This window comes from Salvia hispanica, chromosome 4, assembly GCF_023119035.1.
Source record: "Salvia hispanica cultivar TCC Black 2014 chromosome 4, UniMelb_Shisp_WGS_1.0, whole genome shotgun sequence".
Lineage (NCBI taxonomy): Eukaryota > Viridiplantae > Streptophyta > Magnoliopsida > Lamiales > Lamiaceae > Salvia > Salvia hispanica.
The window spans coordinates 47,088,456-47,112,606 of NC_062968.1; the positions used below are offsets into that span (position 1 = coordinate 47,088,456).

Sequence of the window (24,151 nt, forward strand, 5' to 3'; positions counted from 1 at the left end):
GATCGGGAGATTTTATTTCAAACACACCTCACTGACTTATCGCACTCTTTACTCATATTCAGGCGTCCACGAATATTGGAAGAGTTATAAAACAAAGTATGAGGTATAAAAGATAGAGAAACGAAAAAATTGGTACCATAAGTTTAAGGTGCAAATGAGATTCACAAATTCACTAAAAATATTAACCTATCATAAATACATAAATGAGATTCAATAGAGAGATAAACCTATCATAGGTAGATAAATGATACAAATGAGATTCAATAGAGAGATAAACCTATCATAAATAATCAAATAGATAGAGTAAGTTGATAGGTGTACCAATATTGAAAAACAAAACTATTTTACGTGGGAAGATGTAGTATGTGTTTTTATTTTTCGTAGGCGGTTGTAACAGTATAAGTTTATGTTTTTTACCTTTTTATTTATTTTAACAAGATTTAATAATTTATATGTATATCACAAATTAGTTCATGTATTTTTAGAGTACAGGAAGAAGGGTTTTCATTTCCGTTTACTACAATCCAACGAATTATAACGAGATTGAAATGGAGTCGTGCTATTTTTTAGTACAATTTAAACAAATAGTATTGCAATACTAATATACTTGAACAAATAAATCAGTATTAAGGGCATCCCATCCAGGCCTTAAGTCCTCTGCACATCATCATTTCCCTCATTTTCCGCGCTAGACAACAACTCTCACAGCCCTATAGGCCCCATCCAAGCCCCATTCGCAACAAACATTAATTTCCACTATTTACAACTTCAAACTATTTTACTATTAAAATTGAAAACATTGAACAATTATATTTCGGAAAATTCATTGTTCATTCGAAAATTATAAATTACAGAACCTAGAAATTTATAAAATTACAAACTCTATAAATTAAAAATTACAATTCCTAAAAATTCAAAAACTACCATTCATAAAAATTAAAACTTTAAACAATTATATTTCAGAAAAATCTTAGGAATAATGTAGAAGGAATGAAAACGTTGTGGAGTTTAAATAGACAAAAAAAAGCCGGACCCCAGGTGCGATCCGACCACAATTATTTTCTAGCATTGCGGATGCCCTAAATACTCCATCCATTAGCCAATGTATCCCCCATTTTTCATTTCAGTCCTTCTACCAATACATGATTATTTATTTATTTTATTAGGTGTTGCAGAGATTTGGGGATAACATAAGTTTTATAAGAAATTAGTAAAATATGAGAAATGGAGAAAAAGTAATTATAGTGTTAGTCGTTAGTGTGTCGCACATCATTTGTATGTTTTGTGAAACAATTCCAAAAATAGAACTGAACAAATCAAAATGGCAAAAATGCGGACTATTTTTGGGAACGAAGGGAGTATATAAAAGTGACACTAACTTTTTTGCGTATGTAATCATTCACATTACTAAAAATTGGGTCAAGTCAAAGTTAGACACTTAGTATACTATATGGAGGGAGCATACGTGAATGAAGGGCAAATTGAATAAGAATGGCATTTTCATTTCCGTTTCACTCTGTTGGAATCATGTCATGCAGTTTGTTAAATCATTGGAGAAGCTCTTTCTATAGGCTTGCTACTAATCCTACTATACATATGCCTTATCACAACAACAATTGAGTTCTCAACTAGCATTTGTTTCAGGCTGTTCTTTTTCCTTGTTCTGGACCATTATAGAAGTCCACAATCACCTATTTAACTCCTCCTTTACTTCTAGATGTGCATATAGTTTCATGATTGCCAAGAATTTAATAAGCCAGCAAAAAAGAGTAATTACTATATATACTATGAATGCAGCAATTCATACTTAGTTTCTTACAAACAAACTAGTGAATGCCTCCCATTGTATGGGGTATGCATCGAGCAAATGCGGTGTTAGGCCCTGTATTTTAAAAGTGCAGTAAGATAAAGCAGATTCTTTAGCTGAATTCAGTCTCTACATACAATTTTTAAGCTTCTAACTAAAAAATAACTAGCACCAACAGAGCAACGACCAGAATTGATGACTAAAAACCAATCTGAACAATGATCACTACTCTACCAAAAAAAAAAACACGAAAAAGAACTGAAATGAACTTGGCAAATTATACTACATTGCAATATCAAGACTGTGGAGAACAAATGTATAATCTTTAGCACCAACTACAACACAATCTTCACTAATACATACAACATAACCCAATAAGAAGAAACTAATAGGGCCACTTTAACTTCACAAAATCAAGAAACACAGCAGTATTAATCCAAAGAACAATACCTCAAACTTTGAGCATTTGCATCTTGTTGGCAAACGCAACGGCAATCCAATCCGGCTGGGCGGCCGACCACTGCAGCTGGTTAATCTCTGCACCGGAAGAGTACATGGACATGGGATCAATCCCATTGGGGCCAGCCACCGTGGGCAGCTCCCAAAGCAACGCCTGGGCATCGTCACCGGCAGAGCAAATATGCCTAGCACTCTGCGGCGCCCACGCAATTGCATTCACACTAGCACTATGCCTCTCCAGCTCCGCCACCGGCATTGTCGGAGACCTGATATCCAATATCACAATTTTATTGCTATCCATCAAGATCGTCGCCATATACCTCAAATCCTGCTTATTCCAAGCCAATCTCAGCAACGGCGTATCCGGCATGGGGCTTTCGTAGATGATCGTCGAATGCTCCTTATCCCTCAAATCGAAGATTCTCACGGAGCCGTCGGCGGAAACCGACGCGAAAACCCCAGCCTCGCCCCACGCTATGTCGTAAACCTCCTTGTCGTGCGCGATCAGCTGCGTCTCCACCACGCCCTTGTCGATATCCCAAATCGTGCAGGTCGTGTCGATGCTCGACGTTCCGATCCTCCGCGGCTCGACCTCGTTCCAGTCGAATGAGGTCAGCGGAGCCGAGTACTCGCTGGTTTTGCTGTTGTTGAGCGTGGAGACGGCCGCGATTGAGGAGTCCTTGACCTCCCAGAGGCGGAGGAAGTCGCCGGAGGAGGCGAGGAGGTTGGAAGGGGCGGAGACGGAGGGGTGGAAGAGTAATTTCGTCGGGGGTAAGGGTGGTCGAAGGAGAGAGAAGGGACGGGCTTGAGAGAGGATGAATCTTCCGAGAATGAGAGGATGTCGACGCGGTTCTTCAGCTCCTCGATGAAGCTGCCGACGGCGACGCGGCGGCGGTTCACGGCGGAGATGGCCATGGCGTAGATTGGGTAGGGGGATTCGTAGGTGACGACATTTTCAGGTCGGGGGTGGGATTCCTGGGTCGAATTTTCCATTGAATTCGTGGAAATCGAGAGGAACTGGAAATCTAGGGTTTCGAATTTCTGATGATTTATTTGAATCTTCGAGTGTGTGTGGTCTGATTGGTTAAAGAGGGGTGACTTTTTCTTTGACCGGCGGCTTCGTGGTGGCGGGGCCCACACCTATCCTTTTCACTTGACTGGAGACTTGTCTTTGCTAACGATTTTTCCAATATTCCTGTTGATTAGTAAGCTGGGGCTGAAGCCTGGACCAATTTATTTTATAGGCCCATGACACAAATTTAATTGGCCCATTGGACCAACATTCTTAACTTTTTGTCGTCTTTCATTTTCATTATATACGTGTCATTCAAAATATGTGTCGTAATTCGTAAACGACTTTTTAACTCATTTCATCCACAATCCAAGTGGGTAGACTGATTTTGATGTTTTTTAGCAGCCGTCTGCGGTTATATTTCTATTTTTCTGGAATATATTATTAAAAAAATTTCTATATGCTAATGATAAATTTTGACTCGTGTGAAATAAGAATTGTATCTCTTGATTTGTAAACTAATTTTTTTATACGATAATGTTTGTTATTGTGTAGTGGAATGAACCCGTGTAGGTGTAACTGATGATAGAGAATCAGGTAAAATGGAAAACTTTCATACTATTCCAATTTACTAAATACAAATGTGTGAGTGAAATAATTGTTTTCACATTTTTTAATTATAAGTTGGGAATATAGAATATGATGTTAGCGCGCGCAAAGGAATAGTACTATAGTCACTATATCATAGTAGTAATATTAGTATTTTATTCGGTGGAAACACAAAATAACAGAGTAATTATGTTGATCAGACTTTATAGCTACAAAACAATAATTACAGTTGAAATTTTGATAATATGTGAACAAAAAGTTGCAGAGCCCTATATACATATTCTGTATAAACTTATTATAAAACTCAATATTTGATGTCCACCGCTAAATACATGCAACCTCATTCGAGTATATATTCCAACATAACTGTAAGAAAACTGGGTTATGGGTTACTATTTACTATGATAACATTACATTTTAGAAGTAGGAGTATTTACTCAAGAGGGTCATTTTTAAACTAGAATTGATGAAGGAAAAAAAAAAGGAATCATGTGTCAAAACTAATCTTATAGGAACATAACACAATCCCGAAATTATATAGATCTTATGTATGCAATTCCTACAATGCAATCTTATTTTAATTCATCATATATGATTCATAAAATTGAAAGTTATGTATTATGGATACTTTAGAGGGGATGATAAGATAGATACACACAGTTCAAGGGGCAGAAGACTGGTCAAAAAGAGGGAATGTATATATGATCTAGTCAGGTGCCAATTGGTTATTAAATTAAAGAGTGATAGATCATAAAGTTAAAGCACCGCCATTAATATCACCTCAAAACCTAAGGTGGTAGATGCTCCATTTATTGCTATCTTTCTCCATCCTTCAACTCTTTCATCATCTTTATTTATAATTCCCAACTGCCTACTATACTCTACTCCATTTTTAAATTGATTATACTGTTTTGCAAACTTATTGATTCATAATTTAATTCAACACACTTGTGGTTTTAACAACTTTTTATTGTAACAGCATCAGAGATCGGAGGACAATATATGTAAAAATATGTAACAAATATTAATACTACTATTTTTTATTTCCTACGTTATTAATTCCTCTTGCCACCGGCTAGGGGATTATTTCCTCACCCCCAATGAAGCGCTAAGTGGTAGAAGACTGGTCAAATAATTTGTTCCATTAACATGAGTAGAGATCAAATCATTCCGCTCATATATGCTTAAGAGATGAGGTGGTTTAATATTATTATTTTTTAAGAGCAAATATTGCAATGATTTGTAGTTAAGACAATTAATTGAACTATTATTAAACAAATTAATGCTATTTGTTAAAGTGGCCTCTCACTGCAGCTTAAGTTCTCGATCTCAATCATTAGTTGTTGATGGCAAAAATCAGCTCGTCATATATTGCGGTTGGTTTGAACTTAAGAGCATTAAATTTCCTATGGATTAACTAATTAAATAAATAATTTCATAATTAATATATTCAAATTACATATTTTTTGCTATCGTTTTATATTATTTATAGTAAGCTTTTCAGAAGAAAAAAAATAATAATTCTGTCTTGAAACGTGAAGTAATTTGCAACACGATTCAAGCTTCGAGCCAATACTGGATGAAAATTATAGTTGATCTTATTGAGTTTGGCACCCAACTTATTTTTTTAGGCTTATTTGAAGAAGAAATAAAATAAATAAATAAATATTCGATTTTAGCAACATTGGCATTTAATTTTCTTGATTTTTTCTTTTTCATCTGAATATCTGGGGGGCAATTTCATTCAAAAAATTTACTACTACTTGATATTTGTAAGTGAAAACTGAAACGTTCAGTATATCTATGCAAAGATTATGGCATTTTTGTTAACAAACTAAAAATAATGGGATTCAATACTCACCTTAAATAAATAAATAAAAAGCAAAATAGAGTATTTATATTGGAACATTAAAGTTGGTGGTGTAAAACACATTCGAGAATCAGAGTTGTCTTTACTGCCGCATTTGTCGCTGATCGTATTTCTATTCTCATCGTTGCCCTATTCTCTATAAATATATACACAGTGAATACCAACCCATTAATCAAATTACAGTCACATTTAACTTAGAGATACATCAGCTTTATCTTAATCTTGTTAAGGTTTGGCAGTATAGCCTCCTCCCCTAATATGTCGTAATCCACTCCACCCCAACCCTAGGCAAAATATTGTGGCCCACCAATTATATTTTTCAAAAGAAATGTCATGTCATCCAAAATAAAGATATTAATAGTAATAAGACTAAACAAAATACTAAAACGGTGTGCTATACCTAGTACTAGTAGTAATAGAGAACAAATCTGAATTTGATAGCGTCGATTATTAGTTCATATGATATGAGCACATGTGATGATATCCAAACATTGAATTCATTTCATTTGAGTACAAGTAATTATTTCATTTAATGTAGAGTCGTTACAACTCAGGAAAAGCTCATCATGGTTAAGAGAAAAATGCAAAAGTAAAACACTAAAACCCTCCATAAAATGAAAAATTAACATTTTTTCCATTTTTAACATACTTCAACTAATGTCCACTTATATTACTACAAATTTGAATGTTAAATCCACATCCCATAACCCACGAATAAAAATTTAGTGGATTTATCAAATTGAGTACAATGTTAGAAATTACCTTTTTCGCATTTTTCTCTTTATGTAATTTGAATTATTTTAAATTTTACTGCAATTAAAAAAAGTCTTTTTTAACTTAAGTATGAACACTGGAATGGAAACAAATTTTTGCCACGGCGCAGACAGAAAAAGAATTATCGAAAAAAATGAAATGGAAAAAAGAAAAAGAAAAAAGATTGAGGGGAACAGTTAAGCAGTGGTGTATAAAAGGTGGGAGTGGCAGGGTTGAGTTGAACAAAAGTTGGATGGATTTTGATCATGACGCTCCTCTGCTTCTCAACTCCCCCTATTTTCACCAACAAAAGGTAAATCAAATAAAATAAAATCAATGTCCATTTCAATTCCACCTAATTCCATTTGTGAATTTGAGCAGAGCATGGATGAAATGAAGCTATTGTTTAAGCTAAGCATGGAGCTCCAAGAAAGCAGGGTCCGAGCAGAGCACGACCTGAAATCGCGCGACGCCCAAATCCTCCGCCTCAAGGAGCTCCTCGCCGGCGCCATTAAAGAGCGCGACGAAGCTCGAGAAAACTGCAAGAAGATATTGTTGGAGAAGATCCTGGTCCAGCGGTCAGCCCCCAATTCAGCAATCTCCAGCATCGAAGACGAGCCCGAGCCCGCAAAAGGCATCGACGGATTGTCCTCCTCCGACTGCGAGGAGAGCATCGCCTCCTCGCCCGACAGAGTGCCCGTGGAGCTGATCAAAGGCCCGTTGCCGGAACAGGGGAAGCTGCTGCAGGCGGTGGTGAAAGCAGGGCCGCTGCTCCAGACCCTCCTCCTCGCCGGCCCTCTCCCGCAGTGGCGCCACCCTCCGCCGGTGGTCGACCCCTATCAGATTCCGCCGCCGCCGTCCCCGCATTGGGCGGGCACAAAACGTGAGCTCTATAACTGGTGAATTGCAGAGAGTCTTGTCGTTGAAATTGGTAGTCAAGATTAGGAAGATTTTGGAAGGCGAAAAGTGAATGACCTAGTTTTGGTTGGGGGGTCTCTTTCTACTTTCTATGCATAATTATTTTTAGTACTCCTACTATTGTAGACACCTACCCCAGCTTTTTTTATATGTATATTCTTCGTTTCTCATCATAATATTGTACTCCTAATTTAGGGAATGTAGTAATGCTAATATACACGAGTTGAGGTTAAAATTGTTTTACTTTTCTTCATTCTTGTAAAAATTCTAAACTACACACTAATAAAATTGTCCTCACTAAGTCATCAACAGAAGTTCACCCGACTATTTTCTCTTTTTACATGCATAATGTGTTTATACAAAACTCAAACACAACTCATCCACATGATGACAACAATAATGCACAAACCAAAAGTTCTTTATCGTAATGGGTTTTTTGGTTAAAATTGTGATAAATATTTGGATTAGTAACCTCATTCCACCAAATTAAAAGTACTACCACATTCAACAAATTTGACATTCTCTCACATCACAACAACTACACCGAAAAGTCGAAAACTCATTGCTCACAATCCCTGAACTTGAGATTTTTCACAATACAAAACAAGACAATTTGCTCAAATTTTTCATTCAATTTGGTTTTTGACATTTTCTTATGAATAAGCTGCCTTCTCTTTTAAGTGTGTAATGACTACCATCAAATGATCTAGCATCAACCCAAAGGCCCTCTAACTAAATACAGATAAAAATTTTAAATTGCTGGGGCCATGGCCCTTTAAAATCTAATGTGATTTTGACCCGGACTCTATAGGGGATTATCCTAGCATGCAAATAGAGAGAATTTGCATAGAAATCAAGCATTCAATAACAACACAAAAAATGAATTATTATCATTATTATTTGATCAGCTTATGAAGCTCTCACAGATCTAATTCTATTTACAAAAACATAGTAGATTTGCTTGCTTCTTCAAACGTCGACATGGTTTTAATTGGCTTCTTTGATTTTTTTTTAAACTTTGATTTTTCGGATTTTTACTATAAGGAGCCTTAGATGGGTCGGTTAACATGACCATCCTCATTTTTACTAATTTTTGGGGAAAAAAAATCCAACTCTCTAACTTTGTTTTGAGAATTCGAATCATACAATTTACAGTACAAGATTTCATAACACTAAACTGTTTTCTTGTGTGTACTTTCTGGGGGCACCCGTTTTTTAAATGAGATTTGGAAGATTTTAGGTTATATTTTACTATTAGCCCATGTTCTGCGCTAAATATTTGTTTCTAAATTTGACTATATGTATGAAACATGGGAAATTAATAAATTTGATGTGTATGGGCAACAACCATGAGGTGGAGAAGGGCCAGCATGTCGGCCTGAGTGGGTTCCCACAGATCTCATTTGCGATCTAAACCCATGTCTTAACTGTTTTTAAGTTGAAAATTGAAATTATATCCCTCTTTAATCATTTTTTTGCAACTTATCTTTTGTGATTTAGTTTAACCTGCCTCCAATCTTTGCTACTTTCAATTATTGTGTCCCAACAACCTTTTACATAATAATAGTAATAAAATGTTGTCCAAATTTCCTTCCTTTTTTTCTTTCTTGAAAAATGAATTTTAATTCTTAGTTAACCATAACTCAAAGACGTTATAAAATTCTATAATTGAAATGTTTTGAATTCGCTATACGTAGTACTACAATATTTTCCATCTTATGTGATGTTGTAATAATCTTATCTACTTGCGATGTATTGTCTTATTTAAATTATATACATATATGGAGTATAATTCTAAAAGAAAAGTAGAATTTCTAGTCGTAAAACACAGTTCAAAGGGGACCGTGACGACTCACCAATTTTTGTTCCTATATAAAGAGTAGTTTAAAGGTCCAACTAATTTATTATCTATATGGAGCTGTGATATTATAGGGACTAAGTAAATCATTATTCAATTAACATTTTCTTTAATTATTAAAGTGTAGCATGAGAAATTGGTTATAACTTTTAACACAGAAGAGAAACTAACAACCATTTGAACTCATAATTAGTTGGTGAGTTTCAGCACGTGAATGATGTATCAATATTAAACAGTAATCTGTAAAAAGAAAAAAAAAACATTATGTAGAAGTTCAACACGTAGTATTTGGGTAGAAGTTCAACACGTAGTATTTGGGCCACTCATCAAAACTCAATTTTGGGATGGCCCATATATATTAAACTCATTAAGGAGTTGCACTCAATCAACTACTTTCTTCCCCTTTCCACAAGCAATATATCTTCCAACTAATACCATTAAACACAACTTGACTAGAATGTTGTACCATTAATGAATGTTCTTATGAATGCAATCACAAATGATGCTGATTATAAGGTTTCGCAAATTATTACAAGAATGAGCTGAACCAACGTGTAGCTTCACAAAAAACAAGTTCGAAAATGACCGAATACAATGTATGTGGTTCGTTACATCTCAATATTTTCATTTTTAATTTTTTATCATATATTATCTGTTGAATTGTGCCAAGAAAAAAAAATTAATTTGACACACTGAGTTCGAGTATTTGAGTTTTATGTTTAATAGTGTCACACTCATCCCACTCTTATGCATGACCAAACGTGGAAAATCATGCATTATTTGAATATTGAGGTATTATGTTTCCAAAACTTTATTGTGATTTGTGGGGTTTCTTACAATTTGTTTGCGCCCTTCATGTCGGGCTCGTTTTCAAGCCTTGGATCAATTTTCCTATTCAAGTTACAAAATATTGGAAATAGCCTATAAATTGAATAGAAAAGAAAATTTAGCGGTCCAATACTACGCAATGAATATAATACTCTTTTATTTCAAAGAAATTGTCAAACTTTTCTTTTTAATTGACTCAAAAATTATTTTAAAGAAATTCTCTCACATTGATCTACTCATGCTACTCACATTTTTCTATTTCGTCTCTTCGCAAACAACTAACACTATTTCTATTTTGAGTAAGAATATTAAAGTTAATTAAGCTTTTTCTTATTAAGTGATTTCTCGTTAAAATTAAAATACTAATTTAATTACATCAAAAATCAATCTCAAATTTATGATATAAAATGAAAATGGTGAATAATATAAGACTAATGAATTGTAAAAATATATTTTCTTTCTCCTCTTAACACGTAGAACACCTTTTAATATTATGTGTCATTGTTCAATTGTCATCCACTTTATACGACGGATGAAATAATATTTATAAATAAAGAAAAAGGAGAAATTTCCATTAATGTAGTATTGGAAAAATTCGCATTTATGAGCCAAGAGGTGAAAGTTTTGGTTACATGAAATCATGAATTGGAGCAAATAAATTGACATATTTTTGTGAGCAGTGATAAACAACCAAATTTTGTACAACCAAAATAAAGTTATATTAATAATTTGATGTATTAGTTATATATTAAAATTATAAACATAGTAAGTGGATAAGTTAAAAAGACTTATTAGCCTTTAACCTCATTTTTTATATTTATATTTAAATTTTCTTTCTATTATTTTTAAAATTTGAATTAAAGTAGGCACTAGTTACATATATAATTCTAAAAAAATAAAAAAATTATAAAAAATCATAAATATATAACCACAATATTATGCACTTTCCATGTACTATATATATATCTAATATTTTAATTAAATTCATAAATAAACATATTTTTTTGTCAAATAAACAAGAATTTGGTTGTACAAAATTTGGTCACATAGATTTATTGTATTTTTGTCAGAATCAGTATAGCTTTCCACACTCTTGAATGAATCAATATATCTATGTTCAGATTCTAATAATGTACACATTATAGGAGACTCTAGTAGTTTATGTCCCATGGACAGAGCAGTTGATAAAGTTGCGAGCAAAATTGATTTTCCCTCCCATTGATGACATATGTTGAGCCCGAAACATTCTTGTTTTTATTTTAGAGATTCAGCAAAAAAACATAATAACGTCTGTATGTACAAAATGTTGGTTCCACAAACTGAATCAACAAATGTATCCTCCCATTCCAATTTCCAATTTCCAATTTCCATCCCCACTACCAAACAAACCTCTTTGAATCACAGCACTCCCAAACCCCTTAAAAAAAAGCCAAAAATCGAATCCTCAAAAGTAAGAAAAGAAAAAGCTACAAGTGGAATCACCACAACGATTGATGCCTTTTTTTTTTTCTTCCCCTCAAATTCAGGCACTTGCTCCAGTCCTCCCCATCCCGTCCTTCTCATCACTCGCTCTGTCATTTCATCAAACATGTGCTATTCGAAAAGGTTTAGCTAATTTCATGTTTGCTTGCGTCGTCGTCGTAGATCTATTGCGTGATTGTATTGAGATTTTATCGAATTCTGGAGAGAATGCTGAATTACTTATTCTTCATGGTTGATCATATTCGGATTTGATTTGGATTTTTAAAGTGGTGAAAATGGATGAGAGAATGAAGAAATACAGGCAGTTGAGTCCGGATAGAGCAAAAGTTTGGACTGAGAAATCTCCCAAATATCGATACAATCATCACTATAGCTCTTCGCCGCCGCGTCATGCTGGGAAAGTTCCGGTTGTTTACTATTTATGCCGGAATCGCCAGCTTGAGCACCCGCACTTCATGGAAGTCCCGCTATCTAGTGATGATCTTTACTTGAGAGGTAGCAATGTGTTTTCGGATGTAAATATGTTACAAATGCTGCTGCAGCTTGATTTTTGAGTTTTTTTTTTTTTTTGAAGATGTGATTGAAAGGCTTAATGTTTTGAGAGGAAGAGGTATCGGTTCAATGTATTCTTGGTCCTGCAAGAGGTGGGGGCAGTAACATTCTAACTGAACTTTGATTTGATTTCTGAGTTTTGGATTTCAAAATCAATTTTGTTGATGCAGGAGCTACAGGAATGGGTACGTATGGCATGATCTTTGCGAGGATGATGTTATTCATCCTGCTCATGGCAATGAGTACATTCTCAAGGGTTCAGAGATCTTTGAAGATTCGGATCCAGGTAATCCATTTTTATATCAGTTGTTTGGCTAAAAAATTTGATAAATATGCAGGTTTGATTGGATTGAATTGGAAAGGTGAATTTGCTTACTCTCTGTAATTGGTGAATCTTGTTTTCTAGATCGCTTTTGGTTACCTAGTTCGATGAATATGCAGCGTTGATTTGTTTGATGAATATGCAGCGTTGATTTGAATCGGATTGGTAAATTTGCTAGTTTATGCGAGTCGATGAATCTTGTTTATTAGGCCTCTTTAGTTCCGTACCGAGTAAACTCATTGTCATATCCATGTTGTTGAGATGGTATGCATTTCTTGAGGGGACTGAATTTGTAGATGTGTTTGCTTAGCTTCTGCAAAATTGACGAATCTTGTTTCTTTAGGTCGCTTTAGTCCTGCTCCGACTTTTATGATACAGGGCCAGAGAGCATTATCTGGGCCGCCTTGCCCCCAGAACCAGGAGGAGTCATCTTCTTCGTCTAGCTTGAATGATGGAACTACAAAGAGTTTGCAGGATGATGAGCTGCCACCTCAGCTGCAGCCCCCTTGTGCATCCCCAGAATCAGGTGTGGAGAAGGTTTCGTCTTGGAATGGCCCTCTAAGCCTAACAGAGTACAAAAATGAGGGCATTGCTAATGCTTCCACTCAGACAGAGTTACAAGAATGTGCAGTTGTGGAGAAAGGTGTTTCGACTGATGATGGTTCATTGGAACCTCACCAGACTCAACCTTCCGAGATTCAAGATAATGCAGAGAGATCTGGGAACTCTGTTTCGCCACCTCCCTCTGCTGCGTGTGCTGCATCAAGTGGTATTGGGGAGAAGACGTTGGAATCTCTCATCAGAGATGACGTGAGGAAGCTGAACAGCTTTAGGATACTCGAAGAAGAAGGATACCGGTTCCCATCAAGAACAAAGCTCAAGATTTTAAATATGATAACGCAACTAATCTCCTGTGGTTATGTACAAGAGAAAGATCGCAGCTTTGGCCTTATTCCAACCTACGGGCCTAGGTATTCCAGCTCCAAGTATCTGTCGACTTCAGTAACGTTGGGAGAGATCGATCACCTGCCTGAGAATAATCAGCCAATGGGGAAGAGGGTTGCAGATAAAAAGTGCTTTAGTGGGAGTTTGGCTGAGAAGAGTGTGGTCGAAGCAGTTGCACCCACTCTCAAACGATCTTCTTCTTACAATTCTGATCGGTATGGGCTTTTGTTTTTCTTAATATTTTGATGCATATGAGATAGTGTGAGTGAACTAACAAAACTCATTTGCAAAAGCAGTCAGCATATTGATTCAATAAATGATAAGGAAGAAGACAGTTCCACACATTCAAAATGCGTCCCATTATCAATCAAGGCTTCTTCTCTCAGTAAGCAGCTAAGATGTGAATTACTGAGATCCCCTCTATACGAGAAACGTAGGATCTCATCCGAGAGAGGGGAAAGCTCGCGAATCAATGACCCTGGCATGTTGAGTGAGAGCAAGAGGACGACAGATCCACGCTCAGTCAGAATTGAAGAAAGTTGAGTTCCATCTCCTTTGAATAAGCAACTAGTGGTTTAGAGATTCGTTCTCATTTAAACTTTAAGTTAAAACATTTTCTCTTTTACTTCATCTCCTACAGGCTTGCATCAGGAGCTCGGGTTATTATACAATCCACAGCATCGTGGGATTAAGAGAGTTAGTATTTTATTTTATTTATATCGCATAGATGAGAAGAGAGGGATCAATCTTGAAACATCCTAGTACAAAATCAAGAAATTGATGTTGAGGTTTGAAGTGAAACAGATGAATCTCCAAATGTGGTCCAGATCTGATTCTTGGTTTCAGGTTTCAGGTTTGAAATTTCAACTTCTCCTTTAACAGTTGTAAAAGCATTTACACAAATGAAAAGGGATATGAAAAGCATTAGATAAATCTTCTCCTTTGCTAGAGAATATATTCTGCATTGTCCACTGCCCCTACTTTTTACCACATTTCCTTTTGTTATAAATATGGAAACTTTGCATTGAAAGGTGTAAAAATGTCGTCAACATTATATCAAAAGTAACAGATGTTAAGTGATGATTGGGGCAGGAGAAACTGAGATATCTACATGCATACTTTAAAACCTATTCCTATGAGCCTTGGAATTGATGCATGAGGACGTGTTAGAAACAGTTTGGTAAGTATTTAATAAAGAAGCTCACCTGCATATTCTACAATCGTCTTTGAAGCCGAAATTCATGTAAATGTTAATAAAGAGGGAGACGAAAATGGTAAAATATTAAACGGGTCCATACACACTGCCACATGATATGTCTACCTAATTGTAATTACGTAAATCTCTCCATCTTCTTTTTGCTCTCTCTCCAAATATCTGATTAGCAATATGTAGTACCGCATGACAGTATAAATCACTAAATTTTTACTCAACGAAAATGATTGTAAGTGGAATCTATGTAGCAACTTTATGACCACATGAGAATCTATGTAGACCACTAAATTTTTTAACTAACGAAAATGACCTACCAGCGGAATCTATGAGACTGACTTTACAGATTTGATGTTTTATAAAAAAAAAAAAAAGAAGTTTGTAGATTTGTAATAATTAATACAGTATTTCAATATAGTCCGGTTTTATGAGATCATCACATGTTACAGGAGTATATTGGATCACTAAAATTCCTCCCGCTTATCAAGATTCCACTATAAATCATACGAATATTCACATTCGAATCAATTGAGTATTCTGCAGATCAAAGGTAAATGGAAGTACTGCGTAATGCATATGGACTCTCAATAGAACTCTCTGTTAAGAATTGATTCATTGAATCCGGCCCAGTATAATTGGGCCTTATTTGTGGCCGACTTTGAATGCAAAAGCCCATTAGAGGCTTCTTTTAGCACATATTTTAAATTGTGCCCCTTTTATATCGACACGGGGCTTTACAAAAATAGGCACGTATGCTTGCTTCTATAACAAGGAATAAAATAACTGTAATCCTTATTTGCACGAAATATGATGGGCCAGTATTTCCCTTCCAACCTTGCCACCATGTGAAACACAAGGTCGGGTCCCTATTCCCAATTCGTGGCATTGTTTGTGTTATATGCACACCCAGTTGTTGCGCTCCATACAAAGGTCCACATTTATTATGAATTCATTTTTCTTTTTCTAATATCAGGCTAATTCTTTTATTTTATGGTATCCACTGCCAGTATCCATAATAATATTTCCATTTTCAATCGCAATTTATTTTTTCTTTTTTACTGAGATGAGATCCATTTTTTATTTCTCAAATACTTTATTAATTATATATTAAAATCTATATTTAATTAACTAAAATTGTATATTCTGAGGGATCATTCATTAATCACATTTTCTACTCTCATTTCCAAGTTTAGGTTAGTAAAAAGCAATTAATGTACCCGGTCGAAATTCATATTTCGTACTTCTTAGGATTTTTTGGATGGGGTTGATTATTTTCTCTTTCCAATCAACCATTAGAGTCAAATTTAAGATAACTAGTTTTACCACCCGTTGCTATGCACGGGCCAAGTGATTTTCAAAAAATAAGAAAATATATTTAAAACAAATTAAATAAAAATAAAGAATGTATAGAAAATATGTAAAAATTATTGAAAATCAAGAATAGAAACTATTTATATTTTGTATTCAAAAGATTATAAAGATTTACAAAACAAATGATCAAGATTACAAATGAACCATTTTATATGTAGCATATAATTTATATAATTATAAACCATAAACTGTTACTTAAATAAAATATTGCTACTATTAACAATCCTTCAATCATGAAATATATGAAATATAGTGTAATAAAAAGGACATGAAGGAGGAGAGCCGGCGGAGAAAGGAAATGTCCTTTTCCAAATACGGCTTCAAATTCATAGTTTAAGACTTGGAAATAGTCGAGATGGTGGAATCGAATTAGATTGCGTTTTTATTTTTCCACATTTGGGGATTTTGGATTGGTTTGGGTCGAATGTTTAATGTCTAGATAATCTTAATAGCGCATAATTTTACCAGAAGTTTGTTAACGTGGAGGAACTATGAAGCTGTGATTAACGTTATAGCTTAAACAAAAAAATATTAATTAAAATTACATAAACTTGGGAAGTGCAACATTCTACGGTAGCAAACTACCAATCAAGTGGTAATTTTGACCATATAGACAAAAAACAGGAGGCGAACGACCGGTGTTCATACTATTATCAATTTTACCTCCCAACGAAGTAAAACAGAACATAAAATTATATGAACGAATATTTTTCAAGAAGTGAACACTTTTGGCATCATTAGAGAAAGAAGTACAAACGCAACAAAACTTCAGTAGGTGTTATCATAAAAGGAATCTCAATATTCCCACTCATACAACAAAGGGAATATCTCGGACTCTTAGGTTTATTCGGTTTGCCAAAACGTTCTTCATACCAAAATAGCGCACCAGAATGCGAACAGGAGAACAAAGCATCACCGATATCCCAATAATCTACGTATAAAAAAATTATTTAATTTCATTCAGTCAAGTAGAAACTAATGTTTTATAAAAAATCTAAAACAAGAGGTGTTATCATAAAAGGAATCTCAATATTCCCACTCATACAACAAAGGGAATATCTCGGACTCTTAGGTTTATTCGGTTTGCCAAGACGTTCTTCATACCAAAATAGCGCACCACAATGCGAACAGGAGAACAAAGCATCACCGATATCCCAATAATCTACGTATAAAAAAATTATTTAATTTCATTCAGTCAAGTAGAAACTAATGTTTTATAAAAAATCTAAAACAATTAACAAAAGTTAAAAAAATTGATAAAATTGATATAATTCAATCTCAATAATGATAGAAAAATGCCTCCAGATTGAAACAAAAATGAAGAAACAGTAGTGCTCCCTTCCGTATTAGATGTATCAAGTTCATCACTAACAACATCGTTAATAATAATAGGATTCTCAACAAATCCACCAAGAAAGCCTTAAAAAAATGAATATTAGTTGAACAAAATTAACAAAAAAATAATTCATAATTTTATTTCTTTTAAATATATTTCCTTAATTTTTTAAAATCCTTTGTCCCGTACATAGCGAAGGTGGTAACAAATAGTTGGGAAAATGAATATAATTAATAGTCTCTACTATATTTTTTTTGAGCGATGGGAAAGTAAAACCAAACTATTGTTATCAAGATTGAACATTTCATACAAGTGCTCAACTAATGCAAATAGAATAGTTCAACTAAAAATAAATACAAATATAATCATGTGATTCCAAAACAAAACAAAAATGTTATAAATAAAATTCATACTTATTAAAAATAAAATTCATCCATAATATTAATAACATTGTACATGATATACCTAATGATATGCTATTATGAATAAAATAAATACAACAAACTTTATAATTAATATATAAATTATTAAATTAAAAAAATTAGCCAAATATAATGAAAAAAATAATTTTCTTTTTTATATATAAATACTAAGCCACAATTAAATGGCCCAACACATTAAAACACATAGCCTAAAAAGACTATAAGCCCAATCCGATTCATTAAATTGGCCCATACATCTAAATAATGCAGGCCCAAATTATAATTCCAAACTTACACAACAGATTAGCTGTAAATTAAGAAACAAAACCATAATTTATAGTACATCATATATAAGCCATTTTCTCCTTATTCCTTGTCGGCGCCGTTCGAGAAACCCTAACTACACACTCATCTCCTCCGCCGGAAAATCAGATGCTCCGTTTAATCGCCGGCGCGGAGGACAACACTACACCTTTACAACTCCGAACTACGATTCCTTTTCAGATTTGCAACTAAAATCCTAACAAAACAATCTCAAACCCTAGAAATTTGACACTGAAAAACCTCAAATTCATTTTCTTCTTCGACAGCTTACCGATGCCTCCGTCGTACCTTCAACCTAGACGACGGAGACTGGCGTAAAACGGTAAACCACAACAAAAGGCCATAGATATGCTACTAAATCAGACCAAATTCGGTTTCTATTACAGGTATATTCCAAGAAAATTTCGACTAATATTCAAAAAGGTCGAAGATTGGGTGTATTCTGACTTTTTTCATTGTCTTTTTTGCCAGAATCGGAGAAGAAGTGGATTCAACAAATAGATCGAAAATTTGGAAAAAAGACCACAAATATTTGGAAAAACTAACTGATGAGATTAGTGTCCTCACACAAAGTTCATTTATGGAATATTTTTCTCAATTGCATTCGGAAATATAGTTGATAGACTCGATTCAAGTTACCAACTTTGTGACTATTGACAAAAAATTTTTAGAACACTATTAGGTTTCCTATTTAGCAAAATCATTGCATAAATGAAGATTTTAGTGAATTTCAGAATGTGTATAAGGCTTCTGTTGATAGTGCTGGGAAATAAAGACTACATAATCATCTACTTCAAATAGAAAGTTAATGGAGGTTAAACTATTATGCTTTTTAATTAAAAAAAAATACTTACACTTGTTTAATGACAGGAAAAAAACTGAAAGACAATGAAATATGCAAGAAGAAGAAGAAGGAAAAAACGAAGTAGCAGTCGTTCATCAAGCCAATCAGAGGTATAATACTCACCTGAAGCATCAGTTGATACACCTTCATAGGAGATAGAAAAAATATGAAGAGATAGCAACTAAAATCAGTTTTAAAAGATTACTAAAATAATTGCTTGACTTGTAAAAAAGAAACATAGTTTGTGATCTGATCTAATCTGAGTTTGAAAAAGCCAGTAAAAAAGTCTAGAACAAAATAGTACAGAAGAGTCTAGCAAAAAAAAAAAAAAAAGGTGTTCTTAAAAAGGTATTTACTTAAAAAGGTTTTCCAACATGATCTTTCAATTGCCAAAATATTAGGGTTAAAAAGAAAATTGCAGAATTTGAATATTGGGACAAATAGACAATGATTTGTTTATGAGAATGATAGGAAAATTTAGGTACTTCTATGGAAATGTGCATTGACTATTAGTTTCAGATCTAAAATGTAGTATAATTAGAGCAACAACACATTTAAAAATCATGTATAACTTTATATCTATATATCATCAAGTAGAGTTAATGAATACAGATGTCTATTTAAATAACTATAAGAAGAGATAGCAGCTAATTCAGTTTTAAGAAATGACTAAAATACTTGCTTGAGTTGTAAAACAGAAACATAGATAGTGATCTGATCTAATTTGAATTAGAAAAAGCCAGTAGAAAAGATTAAAAAGAAACAATGCAGAAGAGTAGCAAAAAAATAGAATCAGTAAACCTTATACTATACTTACTAATTGGAAGGCATCAATTTTTATCTTACTTAGGATTTAAGTATGTCCGAACACAATTCTGCTAAATGATAGAAAACCAAAGCAAAGATACATAAAACAGATAAAACTAAACCCAAATAAATACTTCAATAAAAAAAAAGTCATCAACCATCATTACAAATAAAATTCAGCTTAGAAGTGTTTACCAATACCAAAATAGTTAATGACAAAAATCAAAATCCAGAACTGCTAACTGATGTAACATAGTCCATCTATTAAACCTCCAAAAAACTAAGATGAAAGTTCAGAAACGTTCAAAAACTTAACCAATAAAATGAAAAACAGATAAACTCTTAAGATTTTCCAAATCTAATCACCTCCAGACAAATCCTGAGTGTAGCTGACAGAAGCCTCATCATCATCTTCAATCACATTCACTTTCTTCATCTTCTTCTTGATCTTCTCAAAAGATTTAAAAATAAGGTCTGCAACACAAAATATATCAAAAGACTTGTACCATAAAAGGATCACATGTTAGATATACTTAACTACACTACAGTTCTTTCAGAAAAGCACAAATTATTTGAATACTTCTCTTTATTCTTTTCAGGTGCACAAAATCAGAATCTATCAATAATAACAGTGATAATGTTGTCATTTTGGTGTCAATATGGCTATTTGTAGAAAGCATAAGCAAATTCTGAAAATAAATAATTTACTTTGCCTGATTCATGTGCTTTTGAATACAATGATGCATGCTTGGAATATCTATTACCCTATATTTGTGAACCAATTTCTTGCATGCATTCTTTGGAAGAGAAGTTTGAATTCTGGTGCCCTGTAAACAAAAAATTAGTAAATAGAAACATATATATTATATAAAACTTTCTATATTTCATGTATTCTGTTTTGGTAAACATACTAGCTATCATGGATACTACTTCCAAAGTGCTATCATTGTTGTCTCCACAATTGTATTCATAAACACGAATGCAACGGACCTTGATGGTAGAGTTGTAACTTTAGGTATAAGATTGTCCTGCAACTAATGAATGGTGTCATTGTTTGAGATACAGTGCTTTCTGCTATTGAAAAGAAATATTCATAAATCAGTGACTAATTTAAAGAATGTATGCAGTATTTAAACTAACATCCTATTTTGTGCAGGAAATGATCCCAATAGATTGCAAATAGAAGTGACAAAAAAGGCAAATCATTGAACAGAAATTGTAAAATGAGGTCAGTACCTTTTTATGAGAATCAACAGATCACTTAAATTGAATAAGACTTTGTATTAAGTTCAGAAACATGAACAAATAATTTCATTCATTAGTTGCAGGAACTTCTTGATCCAAAATATGAATGAGAGATAGCACTCAAGATTTCACAGATGAGTTGCATCACGGCAATGACAAATACAGGTTAGTAAACTACCTTCATAGTGTTATGCTAAGTAGTTATGGAAACTTATAAAAACATAAGTAACATTAAGGCATAATATGAAACTAAAACAGAAAAAAATAGTGATAAAGCACAAATAGCAGAAACTGAAAGAAATACATTAAGAATAAAGACTGCAGTTCATAGAAGAATAGATAAACAATAAATGAGTAGTGATTTAAGTGAGAATAGATGAATTAAGAAGAAGAAAGATTCTGAACTTTTTCTGATGATGACTCTGCTGAATGATTTTGGTTGAGAGAGTTTAGTGAGGGTGGCTGAAGGAGTGAGTGGTAGGGTATTTATAGTGTGAGTCCTCTTCAGCATGCTTGTTGGAAAATTGTGCGTGTTCCCCAAAAAAACATAATCATGAGAGACCTTCCACATAACAACTATTTTCTATTTATAAAAAATATCTGATAATAATATTTAGACTTAAAATACTTTAGCAACTTGCATGCCAAATATTAATAGAAAGTCTTTTACACTTATATTCATATTCATATTAATATTAATATTAATTAATATTAATATTAATTAATATTAATACAAATATAAAATTAATATTAATATGAACATAAGTTAAATATTACAGATTCATGTCTCATAAATTTGGCCTATTCAATTTCATAAGTTTGCAACCATAAAAGGTCATTTAAGGCCCAATTAATTTCAGCAATTATTAACTTCACTTGTGTTATATATATGTGACTTATTGAGTTTAAAAAAATAAAACTAACCCTAAAAATATAATAGCCGCCTCTCACTCTCAACTCTTCAGAAAAAGGAAAGAGAAGGAAAAGAAAAGCGGCCTCTCTCTCTTCACTCTACAATCATTATAGAGAGAAGATAACATTGCAAGCATAGGCGGCTACAATACCTACTCTACTGCATCAAGACATCACCATATTAAAAAAAAGGTACTCCATGTAATTCTTTCTTTTCCAGCTATGTCCTATACCTATATTTGACAACAGTCATATCTAACTTACATGAACTTAATGTTGATGAGGTATTAGAGATTATTATTGTTAGATTTCAAATACAATTACTACTCTTTGCAATATTAATTCTAGAATGCTTTGCAAATCCTATCATCTATTTATTTAATAGGATGTATTATGTCTCCAATTCAATGCTTAGTTTTTAATATATATATACTACTTGATAGGTTTTTCATTTAGTATGGTATCTGTATACAACAGATTTTTAAATTTATATTCTGTCCCACTCTCTCTCTCTCTCTTATTTTTCATTTTCTAAAATTTTAATTTCATTCTCTCTTTCTTTCTCTTTTTTTTTCATGTTCTAAAATTGTGACTATATTAGCTCTCTGGATTTCTCTGACGCTGCTTTTTTGATAATCCTAAATATAGGTTTTAAATATGAATACTAACATATTATTTAACTTTGTTCAAGGATAAATTGATATTATTTACCTTTGTTCAAGGATAAATTGCATTGGAAATAGATAATTGCTATTGCTTTGCGGGAAATTTTTTTGTACATTTAATATCTCTCGGCCTCTCTCTCTCTATGTCTCATCTTCTAAAATTATGATTTTATTCTCATTTTTCATTTTCTAAAATTCTGATTTTATTCCCTGCCTCTCTGATATCATAGGTACAATTTCATTCATAATTTCAAATGTATACAGTATAGGTTTTAAGTATGAGTACTAACATACTATTAATATTTTTTCAGGAATTAATTGCATTGGAAAGAGCTGAGAAGATAATCTGGAAGAATAAAAAATATATATATATATATTGTGTAATATAGTAGTAGTATTTTCTTACAAAAGCCTATGCCAGTATAAACACATAGGCTGCACCCTACCCCCACACAATTCTCGATACATACAAAGAAAACTGATATAAGTTCAACTGGACTTTACAATAAGATCACAAATTTTAAGCTAAGATGCTGCCAAAATTTTATGATGTTTCCCGCCAAAAACAGTGCCACATGGCATGCCAAAAAACTGGTACTTTATATATTGATAGATTAATTAATATCTATGGGGTCTAATCACTATTGCGCACTATTGTTCAATTAAAAAATATTATTTTTAAAAAGTGAAAATACATACTCCCTTCGTTCCCTAAGAATAGAAATTCTTTCACTTTTACTCCATCCCCTATGTAGAGATTAGATCACTCGGGATTCACTAATAACTGGGACCTCTTTTATTGATTGATCTCTGAGATGGCTAATCTCAGACAATACAAGCCAAGTACAAAGGTGGTTACAAGATTTCAAGTAATCTACAACAGTAAGATGTCTAGTTGTTACAGATTGTCATCCTAATTGGAACCCTAATTCTTTCCAGATTATTGACCAATCTGGAATCTGAGTCCTTGCCAATTAGAACCTGCACACTAAGATAGACAAGTTAGAATACTAACACAAGACCCTTTCAGATCTAAGTAACAACAAGAAACTACAACTAAGACAGAACAGTAAGGATATGGCTCAGGTCACAACAGTGACTACACTTGGCCAAGGACCTCCCCACATGCTTCTACCACAAGTCACAAGATGAGAAACCATCGAATGCTAGGTCAGAACCCCTAGCCACACCGATTGCCACACAAACTGTCAGAACCCCTCGCAATCACCAGAAACTCACAAGATCCTCACAAGTTCTCACTTCTTGAACGCCAGACTTCACCAGATTCAAACCCTAGGTAAGAATCCTCCAAGCACTCTGATGGAAACCGAGAAAGTCTCCAAACTCAAGATCTAAACCGATAGAACCCACTAAAACAAGGATTAATCGGTGTAAACTAAAGATCTGAGAAGTTCACCGGCGAAGTCGCCTGAAAATAAGAGAGAGAAAGAAGAGAGAAGGCAGAGAGAGTTCTGGAATGAGAGAGATAGAGTGAAAACTGAATAGGGTAAGTGAGAGGTCGGCCTCTCACTTAACAAACACAGCTCAAGATCAACGGCCTCAAAGCAGGATCCGGGTGAGAGCTCCACGTGGCAAGCAT

General features: G+C 33.7%; 3 protein-coding genes and 1 long non-coding RNA gene across 6 annotated transcripts; 3 read left to right on the forward strand and 1 right to left on the reverse strand.

The window, feature by feature from the left end:
- Positions 1-2,071: 2,071 nt before the first annotated feature.
- LOC125218387 (protein TRANSPARENT TESTA GLABRA 1-like) lies at positions 2,072-3,340 on the reverse strand. The gene is given in 2 exon segments (XM_048120042.1): positions 2,072-3,040; positions 3,043-3,340. Coding segments are annotated over 2 exon segments (999 nt in total). The 5' UTR covers positions 3,260-3,340; the 3' UTR covers positions 2,072-2,258.
- Positions 3,341-6,672: 3,332 nt separating this feature from the next.
- LOC125219806 lies at positions 6,673-7,663 on the forward strand. The gene is made up of 2 exons (XM_048121885.1): positions 6,673-6,823; positions 6,892-7,663. Exons 1-2 carry the CDS (start codon positions 6,764-6,766, stop codon positions 7,411-7,413), a joined length of 582 nt encoding a protein of 193 aa, XP_047977842.1. The 5' UTR covers positions 6,673-6,763; the 3' UTR covers positions 7,414-7,663.
- Positions 7,664-11,468: 3,805 nt separating this feature from the next.
- LOC125218398 (protein SOSEKI 3-like) lies at positions 11,469-14,348 on the forward strand. 3 transcript variants are annotated; one of them, XM_048120057.1, is made up of 6 exons: positions 11,469-12,091; positions 12,171-12,240; positions 12,319-12,434; positions 12,814-13,630; positions 13,709-13,954; positions 14,056-14,348. In XM_048120057.1, the coding sequence occupies exons 1-6, from the start codon at positions 11,872-11,874 to the stop codon at positions 14,105-14,107; spliced, it is 1,521 nt and encodes a 506-aa protein (XP_047976014.1). In that variant the 5' UTR covers positions 11,469-11,871; the 3' UTR covers positions 14,108-14,348. The 3 variants fall into 3 exon arrangements, with proteins under 3 accessions (XP_047976014.1, XP_047976013.1, XP_047976015.1); XM_048120056.1 differs by having other exon boundaries at positions 13,712-13,953; XM_048120058.1 differs by having other exon boundaries at positions 12,020-12,091; positions 12,849-13,630; positions 13,709-13,953.
- Positions 14,349-18,144: 3,796 nt separating this feature from the next.
- On the forward strand, positions 18,145-23,086 carry LOC125185571. The gene is made up of 6 exons (XR_007170187.1): positions 18,145-18,464; positions 18,550-19,032; positions 20,886-20,957; positions 21,052-21,139; positions 21,940-22,078; positions 22,863-23,086. It is a non-coding gene; the product is annotated as an uncharacterized LOC125185571 (long non-coding RNA).
- The last annotated feature ends 1,065 nt before the right edge of the window (positions 23,087-24,151 follow it).

Bases quoted from the DNA above. Each gene is read 5' to 3' on its own strand.
- LOC125218398 (XM_048120056.1), top strand. From the start codon at position 11,872: ATGGATGAGAGAATGAAGAAATACAGGCAGTTGAGTCCGGATAGAGCA. The intron at 12,435-12,813 runs GTAATCCATTTT...TTGTTTCTTTAG, and splicing joins CTTTGAAGATTCGGATCCAG to GTCGCTTTAGTCCTGCTCCG. The intron at 13,954-14,055 runs GTTGAGTTCCAT...CATCTCCTACAG, and splicing joins CTCAGTCAGAATTGAAGAAA to GCTTGCATCAGGAGCTCGGG.
- LOC125219806 (XM_048121885.1), top strand. From the start codon at position 6,764: ATGGATTTTGATCATGACGCTCCTCTGCTTCTCAACTCCCCCTATTTT. The intron at 6,824-6,891 runs GTAAATCAAATA...GAATTTGAGCAG, and splicing joins CCTATTTTCACCAACAAAAG to AGCATGGATGAAATGAAGCT.